At 36.8% G+C, this 15,577-nt stretch overlaps 1 protein-coding gene, 1 long non-coding RNA gene and 1 pseudogene across 3 annotated transcripts; all 3 read right to left on the bottom strand.

Annotated features, from left to right (window-relative positions):
• Positions 1-961: 961 nt before the first annotated feature.
• Positions 962-3,248, bottom strand: LOC109115921 (L-type lectin-domain containing receptor kinase VIII.2 pseudogene; annotated as a pseudogene).
• A 3,155-nt stretch (positions 3,249-6,403) lies between these two features.
• On the bottom strand, positions 6,404-9,283 carry LOC104585717 (uncharacterized). The gene is made up of 3 exons (XR_733347.3): positions 8,989-9,283; positions 8,768-8,837; positions 6,404-7,080 (listed from the first exon to the last, which is right to left on the bottom strand). It is a non-coding gene; the product is annotated as an uncharacterized LOC104585717 (long non-coding RNA).
• A 677-nt stretch (positions 9,284-9,960) lies between these two features.
• LOC104585757 (G-type lectin S-receptor-like serine/threonine-protein kinase At4g27290) lies at positions 9,961-13,060 on the bottom strand. 2 transcript variants are annotated; one of them, XM_019200554.2, is made up of 5 exons: positions 11,575-13,060; positions 11,270-11,404; positions 10,955-11,133; positions 10,608-10,818; positions 9,961-10,345 (listed from the first exon to the last, which is right to left on the bottom strand). In XM_019200554.2, exons 1-5 carry the CDS (start codon positions 12,869-12,871, stop codon positions 10,104-10,106), a joined length of 2,064 nt encoding a protein of 687 aa, XP_019056099.1. In that variant the 5' UTR covers positions 12,872-13,060; the 3' UTR covers positions 9,961-10,103. The 2 variants fall into 2 exon arrangements, 1 of the variants encoding a protein (XP_019056099.1); XR_016080259.1 differs by having other exon boundaries at positions 10,245-10,345; positions 10,464-10,818.
• Positions 13,061-15,577: the final 2,517 nt, after the last annotated feature.

The following is a 15,577-nucleotide window of genomic DNA, read 5'->3' as shown; positions in this document are numbered from 1 at the left end:
AATAGATTTATAAATAATTATTGAAAAAATATTTATAAAAAAATACAATAAATAATTACTGAAAATAAAATAAATATTAATTTTAGTATATATATAAATATATAATGAATATACACTACTATTGTAAAATTATTTCTAGTGAACATTATTTTTTTTGAAATTTGTTTTATATAATTATTAATTGATATAAGTGAAATTAGTTATTTAAAATATTATTTAGTTATTTAAATAATATTATTATTTAAAATTTTAAAATATTAATTATTTTTTTAATTTAATTTTGTAAAATATTAAATTATTATTAATATGAATGTTATGAAATCTATTATAATTATTTGTCTACTTTTAAGAATTTTTTAATTTTATTACATAATTTCGTTATTTAAATATTTAAATAATATCTAAAATATTTAAAATTTTCATTATTTGAATTTTATTTATTTTAATGTTATTACGTCTTATTAAATATTTTGTTATATAATTATTTAGCTATTTTAAATGTTATGTTATTTAAATAGTTAAGCTATATTATATTATTTCATTATTAGTTTAATGGATGATATTATGAAATTAAAAAAAAAATCAAAAAATAAGAAATTAGAAATGGGGTTTGGAGCAAGGAGAGACAGTAGGGTGCCATGAAGGCATATGATCAAGCGTCTAAAGTTTTAGCATCCATCAATTATATTTGATTTTCCTCGGCTGTCTCTAAATAATCTCGCGAGGTCCATAATTCTCTACGGGGTTCCTTTCGTTTAATTAGACTGTTTATTACCATCAAGGAGTCTCCTTCAATCCACACTTCCACAATGTTGACACAGTTATCTCGTGAATTCTTGTATAGGTAATTTCTAGAATTGGTGGGATGTGGTCCACGAGAGGGACGTACACCCAATGCCCAATTGAAATCTAGTCGGTTCTGGTCATCAGTCCATTCAATTGGAAATTAGCGGTGTGACCATGACCAACAAGGCATCCCCCACGTCATCCAAATGGAATACAACAGATGATGCATCAGAACTCGGTCAAAGATGTTGATTGTTCCTTTATCGACCTTACGTTTAATATTTTAAAAAAAGAAAAACGAAAAAAAAAAGGGTAAATTATAAATACTTGTCTGGGACAAAGACCTTCTGTACTTTGTTTTGCAATAAAGACCAAGACTTTCTTTACTATGACCCCCTTCCGTTCGCCTTTGGTATAAAATCCTCTGTTCCTTATACTATCCTTATAATAACTATTCGGACAATTTTAACCCTCTTTTGACTTGTATGTTTTCTCACCTTATTTCTCCCTTGCAATCAATTTCTTTTGACAATTTTAACCACCGCGCCGGGTCTTCGCTTCCAGAGTTGGTTATGGCAGGATGACTTGTTGGAGTCGTAAGTAGAGATGGTAGGAGCTAAGGAAGGAGTTGCCGAATTCGATGTATTAGCCGTTACAGAGGATGGGGACGAGGAGACAGAAGATGAAGCTCCGCCAAATGAAGAACTAAAACTCCACTGTTCAATGCTGTGAATCTCTGTACTCCCCTGAGTCGAACCAGAGAAACCCACGTACATGAAATCGTTGGCGAACCGTTCCAGGTCGAGGTTGAATGACAGAAGCGGATCGGTTGGCCGGAGATTCGAGTACGAAACAAAGATATTAAATGACCGAGTCGGGCCATCATAATCGATCCAAGCATTCACGAGATCCCCGCTTTTTAGCTCCAAATTAACTGCACCCAAATCACCCACCTGAGTAGAAAGCAAGCATCCAAACCCACATGGTTCCCATTAATGTCCCTGAATTCTACGTCCATTAATGTGTTGAATTCAACCGCAACGAATCTAGACACCGCATTTCTTCCAACCAGGCCAAGGAACCAACCCACCAGCATCGCCAACCGTCTCGTCATCCGGCGAGATTAGAAAAGCGAGTCCCCCACCAATGGAAGATGGGTTGAGATTAGTGACCGAGAAGGAGCAAAAGTCAAGAAAGAAGCCGGAGGAGTCTCTGGCTGGCGGAACCTAACGGACTTACTATACAAGATCCTCCCAGGGCCGGAATTAGGGACGGACAAATCACGAGTGAGACGCAAGCTGCCATTACTCAAATGAGCATCTCCGAGAAGCTTCAGACTGTACAGAGTTAAAGTTCCAAGATCAAATTGCGTTGATTGAGAATCAACTACGTCGCCAGAGAAACAAAGAGAGAGAAGCGAGTAAAGGCGGATAACGGAGGGAATCTCGTCCGAAAACAACATTGCTAATCTATCCGACGATCCATTATTGCAAAAGAAAGATATTCTTGTCTTCAAGCTATATAGAAGAATCGATCAGGGGCGACTGGTTGACACTTCGATAGTAATGTCTTCTAATAATTTATTACTATTCTTGTCTTTTTTTACTTTTTTTATTTTTTTCTTAAACTGGTTCAGGGGTCAGTTTAGGGCTCCTCCTCTACCCCCTTGAACCGGTCAAACCCCGATACACTAATCTCTAACGGTTAAAACGGGTAAAACGGAATTCCCCCGATGCAAAGGAATTCGACTAGACAGAGACGGGCATATCGTAGCTGGGTGACACGTACTCATCTCTAACGGTTAGATATTGGGTAAAACGGAATCCTCTCTCTGACTTGACTTCTGGTCTGGGAGAGGCGGACGCAGATTGCAGGCTGTAGACAATAGAGTACCCTATTCTTAATTTTAGCGTAGTGCTACCTACACGGACCTAAGGTAATATGTTTCAACGTACAAATGGAATCATGGAATTATTATCATTTATCAACCACCTGGGCCCCACATAGTGTTGCTTTGGCTACGGGCTACGGTGAGTGATGACAGTGTCAGTATTGATTGCTCCCCCTGCGACATCGAAAAGAGGCTTCTTCTTTGGCAATGGTGAAAATAGATTTTTTTCTTCGACGACTGTGATAAGATCTTCTTTTCTAGTGATAATGACACTTGTTGTGGAATTGGTGTGATCTCCGACAAAGAACCATCATTGAGATGGATTACACGAGGGGTTTTAGTTAGATTTCAGCTAGGGATTTACATGAGGGTTTTCGGTGTGTTCTGGTAGCCGAGTTAATAGGGAAGGGGGTCTTTCTCTCATACTTATAATACAGGGGATCTTTATTGCAAAACAAAGTATAGGGGGTCTTTGTCATAAATCCCATAGTAAAGGACCAAGGTTCAAAGTATCAATACGTATCAGTCCGTATTGACTGATACGTATCATTTTGGGACCCTACCAATACGCCCCTATAGTGATGTATCAGGGGTTTGACTGGTTCAGGAGGTTAGAGGAGCCCTAAATCGGTTTCAAAAAGAAAAAGGTAAAAAAAAAAAAGTATCAATTCACCCGATACGCCTATACCGACACATCGATATTTTGAACCTTGCAGGGGGGTCTTTGTAATTTACCCAAAAAAATTACTTTAAGGATTCTATTTAAAAAAAAAAATAGGGATAAGTGGACTACAACGTTAACTAGCATCGAGGTAATTTTTAATATGAAGTATGAACTGTTATATAAAGAGCTTCATCATCTCTCAAAGTAGAGTAAACTTAGGGCTCCTAAAAAATGTGAATGGCAATTTCTACCTTACCCCATGATATCCGTCTCTACTCTCTCCATTGGGGTGTTTTTCTTTTCTTTTCTTTTTGTTTAAAGGACGAGTCTTGAGATTCTATAGTCTGTACAGGTATGGATAGGGTACGGTATTAAGCTAAACTTGATCTTCCCTATTCCACATATTATTAGAAAGAATATAACCTCTATGTATTAAATGTTAAATTTAATAGTATTTTGAATTTTATGTAAAGGATAATTGATAGCTTTGTTTTTTACATGTTTTAATCAAATCATGTTCTGCACATAACGTTAGCTGCTATGATCCAGTGCTTTGACGTTGCCAATGTTGGAAAGGATGGGCTGGTGGACATGGCAGAGGGAATGGGTTTAGCAACTCCTTGAATCACCTATTAAAATTGGTCTGACGGTTTGACCCAAATGGCCAAACCGATGATCCGCAACCCGGAGGTAAAAATGATTCAATCTTTGGACCGATTTTTAAAACATTGACAGAATTAGTTGTTTGGACAATTTTTGGGCCAAACGGTATGACCATCTAAATCAATAACAGTTCAAAAACCATGATTGAAAGACCTACCATTCGAATTCAAGCGTGCATTTGAAAAATTGTAGCAAACTTAATTCCCTCTCTCATTTTAGCAACCCCCTTTCCCCCTTTCAACCGAATCACTCAATCTCTTTTTCGCTCGCTCCAAGGCGTAGTCCATTTTACCTTTCTTTCTTGTAGCACTAGGAATTCAAAAATTACAAAAAAAGAGAGGAAAAGATTTTTTTTCCTTCGCATGCAACCTATTTGCATTTGGCCATTTCCTTGCTAAAACACCTCTTCACTCTGATTCAATTTTCCCAAGTTCAATCATCTGCTTTAATTCCCCTTTAAAAAAACTCAATATTTTAGCTTCGCTTTTTGATCGAATCGAATAATGGCCATGTTCCTTTGGTTTTAAAAAACTCAATCATCTGCTCAATATTATATCTTTGCACATGTTCCTTTGGTTTTTGTTGTCCACTTCAGATTTTGGTGTTTAGAGCAATCGGGTAAGCTTCTCAACATTTTCTTATTTTAATTTTTGTGCTCTTTTGGTTTGGTTTGAATATGTGCAATCGATGCATTACTTTTCTTCTTCTTTATCATAATCTGAATAGGTATTTACCCTCATTCTAGGTATGCTTATCAGTTATTTGTTAAGAGTAGATCCGTAGAGATTATTGTTACCTTTAGCAAAACAGGGGCACCACCCTCTTTTTTTATTATTTCTCTTTTGTTCTCTTGTCTCTATTTGTTAGGTTTCATTGGTTTTAATGTGGATCTAGTGGTGCTTTTGTTCAAGTCTTGCATAACCTTGTGGGTTTTAGGATTCTATGATTTTACTTGGCTAAATGAGCATTGATTGTGGCTCGGGCTTAGCCAAGATAATATGCATGTTTTTATAGTAATCATGTATTAGGTTCAAGTTAAACTTACAATGCATCTGCCCCTCTAGGACTAGGGTAGGAGCCTCTATTTTGGGCTGTTGGTTTGGTGGGATGAGTATTTATAGTAGTTTAGGGTTGCATTATTATAGTTTATCAATTGGGGTGACTGGTAAGGTTCTTTTGGCCGGGCTGCTCATCTTTTTGTATCTTATTCTTTATTTTAATATATTTTTATCATAAAAAACTTATAATGCAAGTTATATTGAATACAAAGACAAAAAACCATGGAATAATAAACCCTTTGTTCTTTACCAACTGATGTCTTGGTTTATAAGTATTGTGATTATTAACAGTTTACATATGGAATAGTAAACCCTAGGCCTAACACAATATCTCTTTGCAGTCCCTTAAGCTCAGTTTGGAAAGAGTACAAATATAAATATGTAGAGTGTAGAATCTTGTATTTTATATTATTTTATATATATTTGTATTTATAGTCTTTTCAAATTGAGAATTAATTTTTCCATTTGTATAGGATGTTTTAGTTTAGGTTTCGATGACTTGTATGTCTATTGCATAACTCCCTTCTTGTTTTTCTCTTCTTGCAGCATTTAGGCTTCAGATTGGATACCCCACTCTACTCTTTAAGGCTGCCTTCTATGAAGTATTTTTGGTACAGCATCTATCCCCTAAGGTACAATCATTTTGCCAAAAATTTTCAGCACTTCAATAATATTGGGTACAATTCCAACTTCCCAACATCATCAATTTAACCTTTTACATCTTGGTTCTTCAACAACTTAAGTCTTGGATTATAAGTATTGTGATTATTATCAAGTTACATATGTAATAGTAAACTCTAGGCCTAACACAATAGCTCTTTGCAGTCCCTTAATTTTGTTAATTGTATAGGGTGTTTTGGTTTAGGTTCTAACTCATATGTCCACGGCATAACTCCATTCATGTTTTTATCTTCTTGCAGCATCTAGGCTTGAGATTGGATACCCTACTCTAGTCTTTAAGGCTGCCTTCTATGAACCATTTTGGTTAAGCATCCATCCCCCAAGTTGCAATTCATTTTGTTAAAATTTTCAACACTTCAATAATATTGGGACACCTTACAGCTCCAACTGCTCAACATCATTAACCATTTACATCTTAGCTTGCTTCAGCACACATGTTAGTGGACATAATCATATCCTCAGACCAATCCATACAACAATTTTATATTTAGTTGAAGAGAAACAAACTTTGTTTTCTTCCTCAGATGTCCAATGGCTTGAAATGTTCTTTGTAGATTTCTTTCCTCGTTAGAACTCAAAACAATCAAACATAAAATGTAAAATGAAAATGAAAATTTGTACAACATAAAGCATTCATTGATCTAGCTATAGAGGACCTCATTATGGGTTTGACAGTTTTCAAGGCTCCAACTGCCAATACTATCAATTTAACTTTTTATGTCTTGGCTTGCTTCAACTTACATATTAGTTATGACTATAGCTTTAACATGCTTGTTATTGGACATGATTATATCCTCAAACTAGTCCTTAAACTTCATACAAACTAGTTCATAGACTCCATAGGCTATTCACCTCTCCATGTGTCTAAAATTTGGAATCAACTATGACTTATCCTCATATCGACCTCTAATCTTCTACAGGAGTCTGAGGATACATAACTGGCCAATTATTAAGGCTGCGTTTGGATGAGGTGTAAATACAAAAATACACCAGTGTAAATGAAGAACGGTCACATCTATAAATACAGAAGTTGAACCACTTCTGTATTGTTTTTACACTGATGTACGTTTGGAAAAAACAGTGTAAATGTGAATGTATTTTAAACACTTGTTTGAAATTAACAGCCGTTAATTTTTTTTTGTATGTGGATGGCCACATTATTCGATCCCACCACACCTCCATGACCATCCCCATGGTCATGATGTCCACAATTATCTTTCTTGTACACACAACAGACCTACATGAATGCATCTGAGCGCTTCATCTTTGGGATATGAGCAACCCAACACTGGATCTATTATCTTTTGGCCCTCACCTTCTTTCCACATCTCCCAGGCCTGAAACAATTCCAAAATTTCAGTTGTCATGTTAGATATGGTGGTCTACATAAACAAAAACAAAGTAAACAAAATGCTAAAGAAGTAAACAAATATGATATGGTGGTCTACATAAATAAAGAAATAAATAAAAAACTAAAACAAAAACTCCTCATCCAGTTCTGATATGGTGGTCTACAAGCAATTTCAAGAACAAACATGATGCTGAAGGTGCAGGTAATGCTTGAAGTCATAGGTTAGTTACTTAAATCTCAACCTAATGCTAAAGAAAAAGTAATTTAAGAATCTGTTTATTTTAATCTACTTTTAGCCTAAATTACATTTGATCTGATATTTCCTGGTATTGAATCTATATTGTTCATAAAATGGACTGCATATAGAGTTCTAGATTTATCTATTCATGGTTTTTAGTTTAGAGCCTCTCTGGTGGGACTAATAGTTGCTGGTCTCAGTCCCATGGGTGTCCACATGTGTTTCGGAGAGTCAGGAAGATGGCTTGAACTGAGCCCCACCTGATTTAAAATCACATGTTGTTTTCCACCCCTAATCCAATCTGATACATGGAATACCGTTCTGGCCCAACCTAAAATTGTATTGTATTGAATAACATCAGCATTCATCAAGCACTGAAAGTCTGACTTAAATTCAGTTTATCAACTTCAGTTGTGTATGTAAAAAGAATGATGATATTCAAATTAATGAATATCATTAGTAATCACTATGGAAAAGCATTGGCAACTGAAATTCAACTTCTAAGTTTCAGTCCTATTCATGATGTACAAATTTTCTAGCCCTGGTCACAGGAAGATTGATATGTTTCCAGTGGAAAAAGAGGAAAAAACAACAACAACAATAACAGCAACAGCAGCAAAACCATGAAAACAAGAAACTACAACCATACCTAAGAAAAATGAACCCTTTGCTAAACTTACTAGATTTCAAAGCTCATTGACTTCTCTGCCATAAAAGATTATCATGTTGGTTTCATGCTGAGTATTAATACAGCCTTGAGCTTTAAAGATTTTGTCATTTTGATTTTTTTGTATCCTTTTGATTTAATGTACACTCCAACTATTTAAAGCTGTTACTCAAAAATCTGAGAAATATCTTATAATAGTTTTCTTTTACTCCCCCCAAGACCCTATTTAAATCCTGCTCCTGTTAACCATTAAATTTTCTTATTCATAAATCCAAATGACCCCTGAGATAAAGTTCAGAAATTTTCTTTAACCTGAGCCCCCCACCACCAAAAAAGAAAGAAATGAAAAGAAAAAAAAAAAACACACAGCAAAAATGGAAAAAGGGTAAGAAAGAAAAATAAACTAAATATGACCCATCTTGGCCAAATGCAGATGAGCGATGATAATCTCCATGTTATACCTGAGACGGATCCAACACTTGGGAAGCAGATCCAAGAATGCAATTGGCAGGTTGTGAACGTTACAACCCCATCAGCTAACTATTTTCATGTTCTGCGGTGCCAGGTACATATTTCTAATGTCCAAACTAATATTCCTTTTGCATATTCTAACCTCAAATCTCAGATCTACGAGTATGAATGAGCAGAAATCGCAGATCTAAGAAGTATACAAAAATCGCAGACCATAAACTGAGAGAAAAATCACAGACCATAAACTGTGACAAAAATCACAGAGGAGGGAGAGAGAGGGAGGGAAGGCGTTCGAACCTGTAAGAACCAAGCTGCAGATCTGAGAGCGTCCTCTCAGAACTGTGTTCTGAGACGAGGGCATTCGAACCTGTGAAAAAAATGTAAACTGATCAGAACCTGCAGATCTGAGAGCATCCTCTGAGATGAGGGCGTTCGAACTTGTGAGAGAAAGAGAGCAAACTGTGAAAAATAAAAGAAAGAGTGAGAGAGAGCGAGGGAGTGGAAGAGAAGGGGGTGACCAGCAGAACGGCGGTGAGGGTGCCGTGCTCGACGGTGAGAGAAAGGATGGGAGACGAAGAGAAGGGGTGAGTTTTACACCGTATTTACTTCGATGGAGTTTTACTTCGAAAAAGTCAATGTATAAAATACATCGATAATCGAAGTAAAATAAAATCGAAATTCACTTTTACAGCGATTTTCGGGGTACTTTTACATTCCATCCCAACAGTCACAAAATTGGATCGGAATGTAAAATTACATCGAACCGGATTTTACACCCAAAACGCAGCCTAATAGTAAAACTCTATAGGATTTGAACTTCACAAACCAGTTTAAGCTTTTGCATTTATTCTTTTGTTTGGCCAACTATTTGAACAAGAAAATATTCCAATAGTTTAATTTTGGCATCACCATATCCCACCATCATCAAGCTATCTTGGTTAGCCAAACTCTCGTAGTTTATTGACCTGTCCCAATCACTACCCTCGCCATATGTCCACAATTTTTTCCAAGTTGCCAAACCCAATTTATTAGAATCTTAAAATTTATTCTACATATTTTATTGTATATTGGGTTTTGTTACCTAGTTTTTTTTTATATTTTTCATTTTTTTTTTTTTGTTTTTCTTTGTAGGTTAAATATGCAATGAACGACTCTTAAAGCATTGTTGGAGACAATGGACAGTTCTGCTATATTTAGAATTTTTCTCTTTTTATTAACATCATGTAGACTTTAATATATATTAAGGGAAATTTGACATTTGAAATACATTTTAAATAATGGATTTATTTTTTTTGGTAAAACAATGGATGTATTCAAATTATACAAGGCATATAATTTCTTATTAAAATAATATAATCATTTGTTAGAAATTATTATATAATTCCCATGTGATTTATGAATGAAATAGGTACTATCTAGCAATAGTACCCCAAAGCTGAACACATCTGATTTTTCAGAGAATGTTCCATATAGTGCATATTCTGGAGACATATAACCACTGTATACAATTTGAAAACAATTAATTAGCAGTATAATAATAATAATTAATAGTCGAACTACGTACATAAATTTTCTTTATCCAATCTGTCTGTAGGTTCAGGTGGGTGTGTGTGTATGATAACATGAATGCAACTTACAACGTCCCCACCAATCTACAAGTGTTTGCTTCCGTTTGGTTTATCCCAAATATTCTTGCCGTCGCAAAATCTGAAATTTTGGGCTTCATATCTCCATCCAATAGTATATTGCTTGCCTTCAGATCCCTATGAATAACCTTTAATCTGGAATGCTCGTGAAGATAAAGTAACCCTTGAGCAATACCTTCTATGATGTCAAAGCGTGTATTCCAATCCAACTCTGAGTCTTTGGTTGGACCTAATTAATCAATATTTGCCAAAAAGAAATTTAGATTAATTTTACATATTTCAAAGACAAAGCTATTATTAATCGTTTATTTTGAATATATATTGAAATATTGTAAAAAGGCCATTACCTATGTTGGTATGGGACTCTGGGCTATCCAGGGTCTTCGGAGGGGTGGACTGGGTGGGGACCCAACATCAAGCAATGGCCCATAAGTTGTTAAATCGAAATTGAAATCACTTAAAAAGTTATTTCACAAGGAACAACAACAAACCAAATAAGAACTTGTCCAAGCTTTTGTTTGGCATGTACTCGTATATCAGTATCTTTTCCTTTTCTTCAATGCAGAAACCTACGAGTCTAACAAGGTTTCTGTGCTGGAGTTTAGCAATTAGTTTTAGCCCATTCATGAACTCCTCAAATCCTTGTTCAGACTTCTCAGAGAGCCTTTTAATAGCTACTTCTTGGCCATCAAGCAAGCTTCCCTACAAGAATGAAACTATTTAATTTAGAGCTGTTATTACATAGGAAATCTTCAATTCTGTCTGAAATTTATTGACATAGAAACACAGAGGTGAAGTCCTTTTTAAGTAGGGAAAACAATGTGGAACCGTTGATTACCTTATAAACAGGGCCAAATCCACCCTCTCCCAATTTATTTGTTACAGAAAAGTTGTCAGTAAGAACTCTCAAAGTACTAAGACTGAAGGAAGACAGCTCCGGGGAGTTGGTCTCACTTGCTAATACTTCAGATTCCTTATAGATAATTTCAACAACACTTGTGTCACTTCCACCTACAGCTGAACGCAAGGGGAGAGGCATTTTTTCAGTGAAAAGTGTATATTGTTTTGAGATAGTACCAATTATATTACCAAATGAAGGGAGGCTATGAAGTTCAATTCGCACACCAGAGAGAGAGAGAGAGAGAGAGAGTACCATGCTCTGTTAACCTTCTCCGTAAAGAATATACAAAAGCACCAATAAGAAGCAAAGCAGAAGAAGCTGCTGATATTGAAATTATAACTCGAACTCTGTTCTTATCCATGAAGTTATTTGCCTCGGGGGTTCCAACTGAATGAGAAAGACAAGCGATTAATCACATGGTTCATTCAATTCGTTTTGATTACACGTCTTGGATTTAAAACTGTCAATCTCAGAGTAACTCTGTCTCGGCTATATGATATCCAAATTAACGGAAAAAAAAAACAAAAAACAAAAAACAGGGAAGGAATTGAAAATACCTAATTCAGAGCCATCAAGACGTACATAAAAGTCTTTCCCGTTGATGTCGTCTTGCACTAGATCATCGAAATCTCCAAACCAATTTAGACACCTTGATGCAGCTCCATTTTCATACTTTCTAAAAGCATAATCCGTACAGGAGCAGTTCCTCTTGCATTCAGTTTCACATTCTGTCACACTTGAATTCCTTATGGTAATCAAGTGATAGGCATAGGGCAGCTTCATCACATCAACTCTCAAAAATCCATTGCTGCTACAAGAAAGTTCCTTTCGCCTAATGCAGCCTCCTGACCAATTCCCTATATCCCATTCACTATCAACTTTAGGCTTGAACCCATCCAAGCACTTACAGATCGATGAAGAGCTGTTTTGGTAACAACTAGCGTTTGGACCGCACCTTCCATAGAAATCACATTCCTTCTCTGGAGCCGACCATAGCGTCATCCACTCCTTGTTAAACCACGACATCAGCTCGACCCGTCCATTTTGATTCAGAACAAACCTTGAAAAAACTGAGAGCTGTGACAGTGTAAAAGTGACGTTAACCCCCTCATCGTTGATTGTGACGGTGAGGTAGAACGCATAGTTGCCTACTTTCAGAAGTGATCCAATTGACGGATTTCCATCCCAGTCAGTTCTCGCAAATAGATTCGGCCCCCTCCTGATGGCCATCCCCCTATTGACTTCTAAAAGAAATTCTCCTGGTGCCGGGTCGACTTCGTTTTTCCATGATGTTAAATGGATGCTCTGCCCAGTCTTTACATTCGAGCTAAGTTTCATGCCGGGCAGTGCTGTGTCGGAGGGATAATCAAAACTTCGCCACAAGTCAGATTGATCACTGCTCTGTCTCAAAACAAGATTGCTCGAGTCCATTAATAATCCAAAGGTATTTTTCTTATCCATATCAGCAGCTGAAACATTTGATGACCATACAATTCTTCCGTTTCCATCCAAAACCACGAGATTGCCGTTGTCGCTGATAGTGAAAACTCCGGAAGAATCCTCTGGAAGGGAAAGGGGTGCTTCCCTGTTGGCGACCCATACGACCGTCTTTACGGGAATGTTGTTGTACCATATTCCAAGATAACGATTGGTAGAATTCCCGGGACTGAAGAAGCCCAAGGCGAAGGTTTCACCTGCGGAGATTATAGTCTGGTTCCCGCTTATAGTTTTCCCTACTGTTAATCTGTCCTTGTTGCCGCTGCAGGGTAGTAGAAGTGATGACCATAACATGAACAATGAAACCAAGAGAGAAGGCCACCCCATTGATTCTTCTTTCAATTCTCGAATACCCATATTTTTTTCCCGAACACAGCTTCCCGCAAAGCAGCAGAGGAAGAAGAAGATCGAACTAAGCAGCGTAAAAAAGAGAAGAACGAAAAGGTACAGAGAGATAGGACCGATTTGACCAGTTTCAGCGTGACACAAATATCCCGCTCCCGCCGTTAGGGCCTAGGGGCGGCCATATTTGACCCAACACATACTTACAACCGTTAACTCTGAAAGAAGAAAAAGCACTAACACATTGGGAAGGCAGGGGGAATCCCGCCTTAGATTGGTAAATCTCCCCCATGAATTTCACATAAATTCGCGATGTGCGACTAACTATAGATCTGATTTACACTGCAGGGCTATAAACATTCAAATGGACCGATATCCATAGTGTATGCATCCACGCCCGCCTGTGAATTGACATCAATTCTAATTGTATTGACGTGGAATATGTGTACAATGATAAAAAATAAGAGTACGGGAGATAATGGTACATCATCGAGAGTTATTCCCAATACAAGGTGGGGATGTGGTACAGGGCATCGTGGGGCGCAGATGTGAACTCGGCTATGAAGAAGATGTGACTTGTGAGCATGGTCTAGTGAGTAGTGACGGTTGAATCCGAGTTCATCTTTTATTTCTGATTTACTGGGGAGTGATAAGTAACTCTGTTCGGTTGATTCAGCCTATTAACTTAGAAAAAAAGGGAGAAGGACGGGTACCCCGTGTCAGAATTTGAGGTCCATTTGAATGTTTATAGCCCTGTAGTGTAAATCAGAAATCTGCATTGGATAAATCCGTACTTTTCCAATAATTTTATGAGTTGTTGGGTTATCAAAATCTAAAATAAAAGGGCAGTTTTGAGATTTGAAAAGCATTAAATAGATAAATGAGAATCTTTTTTGAAGCTAAATGATAGAATGCTAACAAAGGGGATCTTTGTCACAAATGAAAGTGCAGGAGAGGGTATTTGCCACTAACACCATAAGTACAAGGGTGGCCTTTGTAATTTACCCAAAAGAAAATCATCCTTACAACTAGGGGTGCAACCTAGGCAGGCCTAACATGAGCCCAAACCGACTTAACTCACAATTTAGCACGGGTTGGACTTGAATTTTAGGGCCTCAAATTGGGGGTGGGCCCAAAAGTTCAAGCATTTTTATTTTTTGGGATAGGCCCAGGCCTAGGCCTTAGATAGCCCAAACTCGACTTGAGCCTGCCCCTACCTTACCCTTAGTGGAATCTGGCCCATATATATATATATATATATATATATATATATATATACATAAATTTATATTAAATTTTAATGTGTAATTGATTGACAAACGCAAACCTGGCCTAGGCCCAAGCCCAATTCAAGGCCATCAAAATTCATTTTGGACTGACTAAGGTTGAACAATTCAGTCTTGACCTCAGGGTTGGGCCTGGGTTGAACTTAACCCAAGCCCAGACCACTCTACTTGCACCCCTATGTACTTACAGCCCACCTCAATGAAATCATGTAGGGCTACAAATTGGTGGTGATCAAGGCCAATGCCAGGCTATATTAGGCCCAGGCCCAGGGCATGCATGAACATAAAACCTAGGCCCAAGCCTAGAATTTCTAGGCCAAGTCGAGCTGAAAAAATCACCATTAACTGCAAATAATATTCAATTGTTCAAATGCGAATTCAATCTTATTAGGATGATTTGAATTTGATCCATTTATAAATAGATCATGTATGGATCCACACTATGATATAATTCACACCTATACTCCCTCTCTCTCTCTCTCTCTCAACAAGCCACCTCAGGGTACCTTCATCCATCATAGAACACAGAAACAAAACATAAATAAGCTGTAAATATGAACTAACGTGCAACCCGGATCTCATACCCACAAAATTCCTACCCACATCCACATGGCACTGTAACTGTTGTGCTGATGTACATCAACTAATCGTGGTTCAGTTGGTTGGTTCTTTAGCTAGCTGTAGTGGAGACTTGTGATCAAATCCCACTGTAACCGGGGTTGGGGTTATAGGTATGGGGTTTGCTCAAATCCACACCAACCTATCTCATCCATGTTGACCTATTTGTATATATACATTTGTGGAAACCAATATTTAATAAAAAAATGTTTTCGATTTCTCCTATAGTGATGTATATCCTTATCTCATTGGTTTAACATCACAATTGGACTTCATAGAAAGTTATGGAGAGAATGGAGATAAAGGAGAGAGGAGCCACATAAGTAGGAGTAGAGAGAGGAGAGAGAAACATTGGAATGAGAAGAGAGAAAATATAGGAGAGGAGGAAGAGAGAAACTTGGGAGAGAGGAGAGAGAAGACAAAGAAAGGAAGGAGAGAAAAAATGTAGGAGAGAGTAAAAAATGAAGGATAGAGAGAGTGAGAGAGAGGCTGAACTATTGACCCACCACCAAATAAGAAAACAATTCCATTCTTGGGTTGATTTTGAATTTTATATTTCATTTTCATCATCAATAGAAAATTTTTGTTTATCATGCCTTATTTTTAATATCATTAATACAAAATAACAAAGATGTGCCCAAATTTTTCTATAATTTTTTATTTTAAAATTTTTATTATTTAACTATGAAATCATGGGTTGACCCATTTGTGCATTTTTATTACTTGTCCCCAAAATCCCTTTGTGAATTTTATTCAATATTTATTATTAGCAACACATCTTACTTTACTAAATCTTTATAAAAAAAGTACTAAAATA

The sequence above is a fragment of the Nelumbo nucifera genome, chromosome 1, assembly GCF_055504915.1.
Source record: "Nelumbo nucifera cultivar China Antique chromosome 1, China Antique-T2T, whole genome shotgun sequence".
NCBI lineage: Eukaryota > Viridiplantae > Streptophyta > Magnoliopsida > Proteales > Nelumbonaceae > Nelumbo > Nelumbo nucifera.
Note: the sequence above shows the minus strand (reverse complement) of the source record. Positions and strands in the feature narration are given on the sequence as shown.

What these genes read in the sequence shown, in the direction of transcription:
- LOC104585757 (XM_019200554.2), bottom strand. Translation starts at nt 12,871, where the DNA reads ATGGGTATTCGAGAATTGAAAGAAGAATCAATGGGGTGGCCTTCTCTC. An exon ending in TCTTGATGGCTCTGAATTAG is followed by an intron (nt 11,405 to 11,574) that starts GTATTTTCAATT and finishes TTTCTCATTCAG; the next exon opens with TTGGAACCCCCGAGGCAAAT. An exon ending in GAGAAGGTTAACAGAGCATG is followed by an intron (nt 11,134 to 11,269) that starts GTACTCTCTCTC and finishes CCTTGCGTTCAG; the next exon opens with CTGTAGGTGGAAGTGACACA.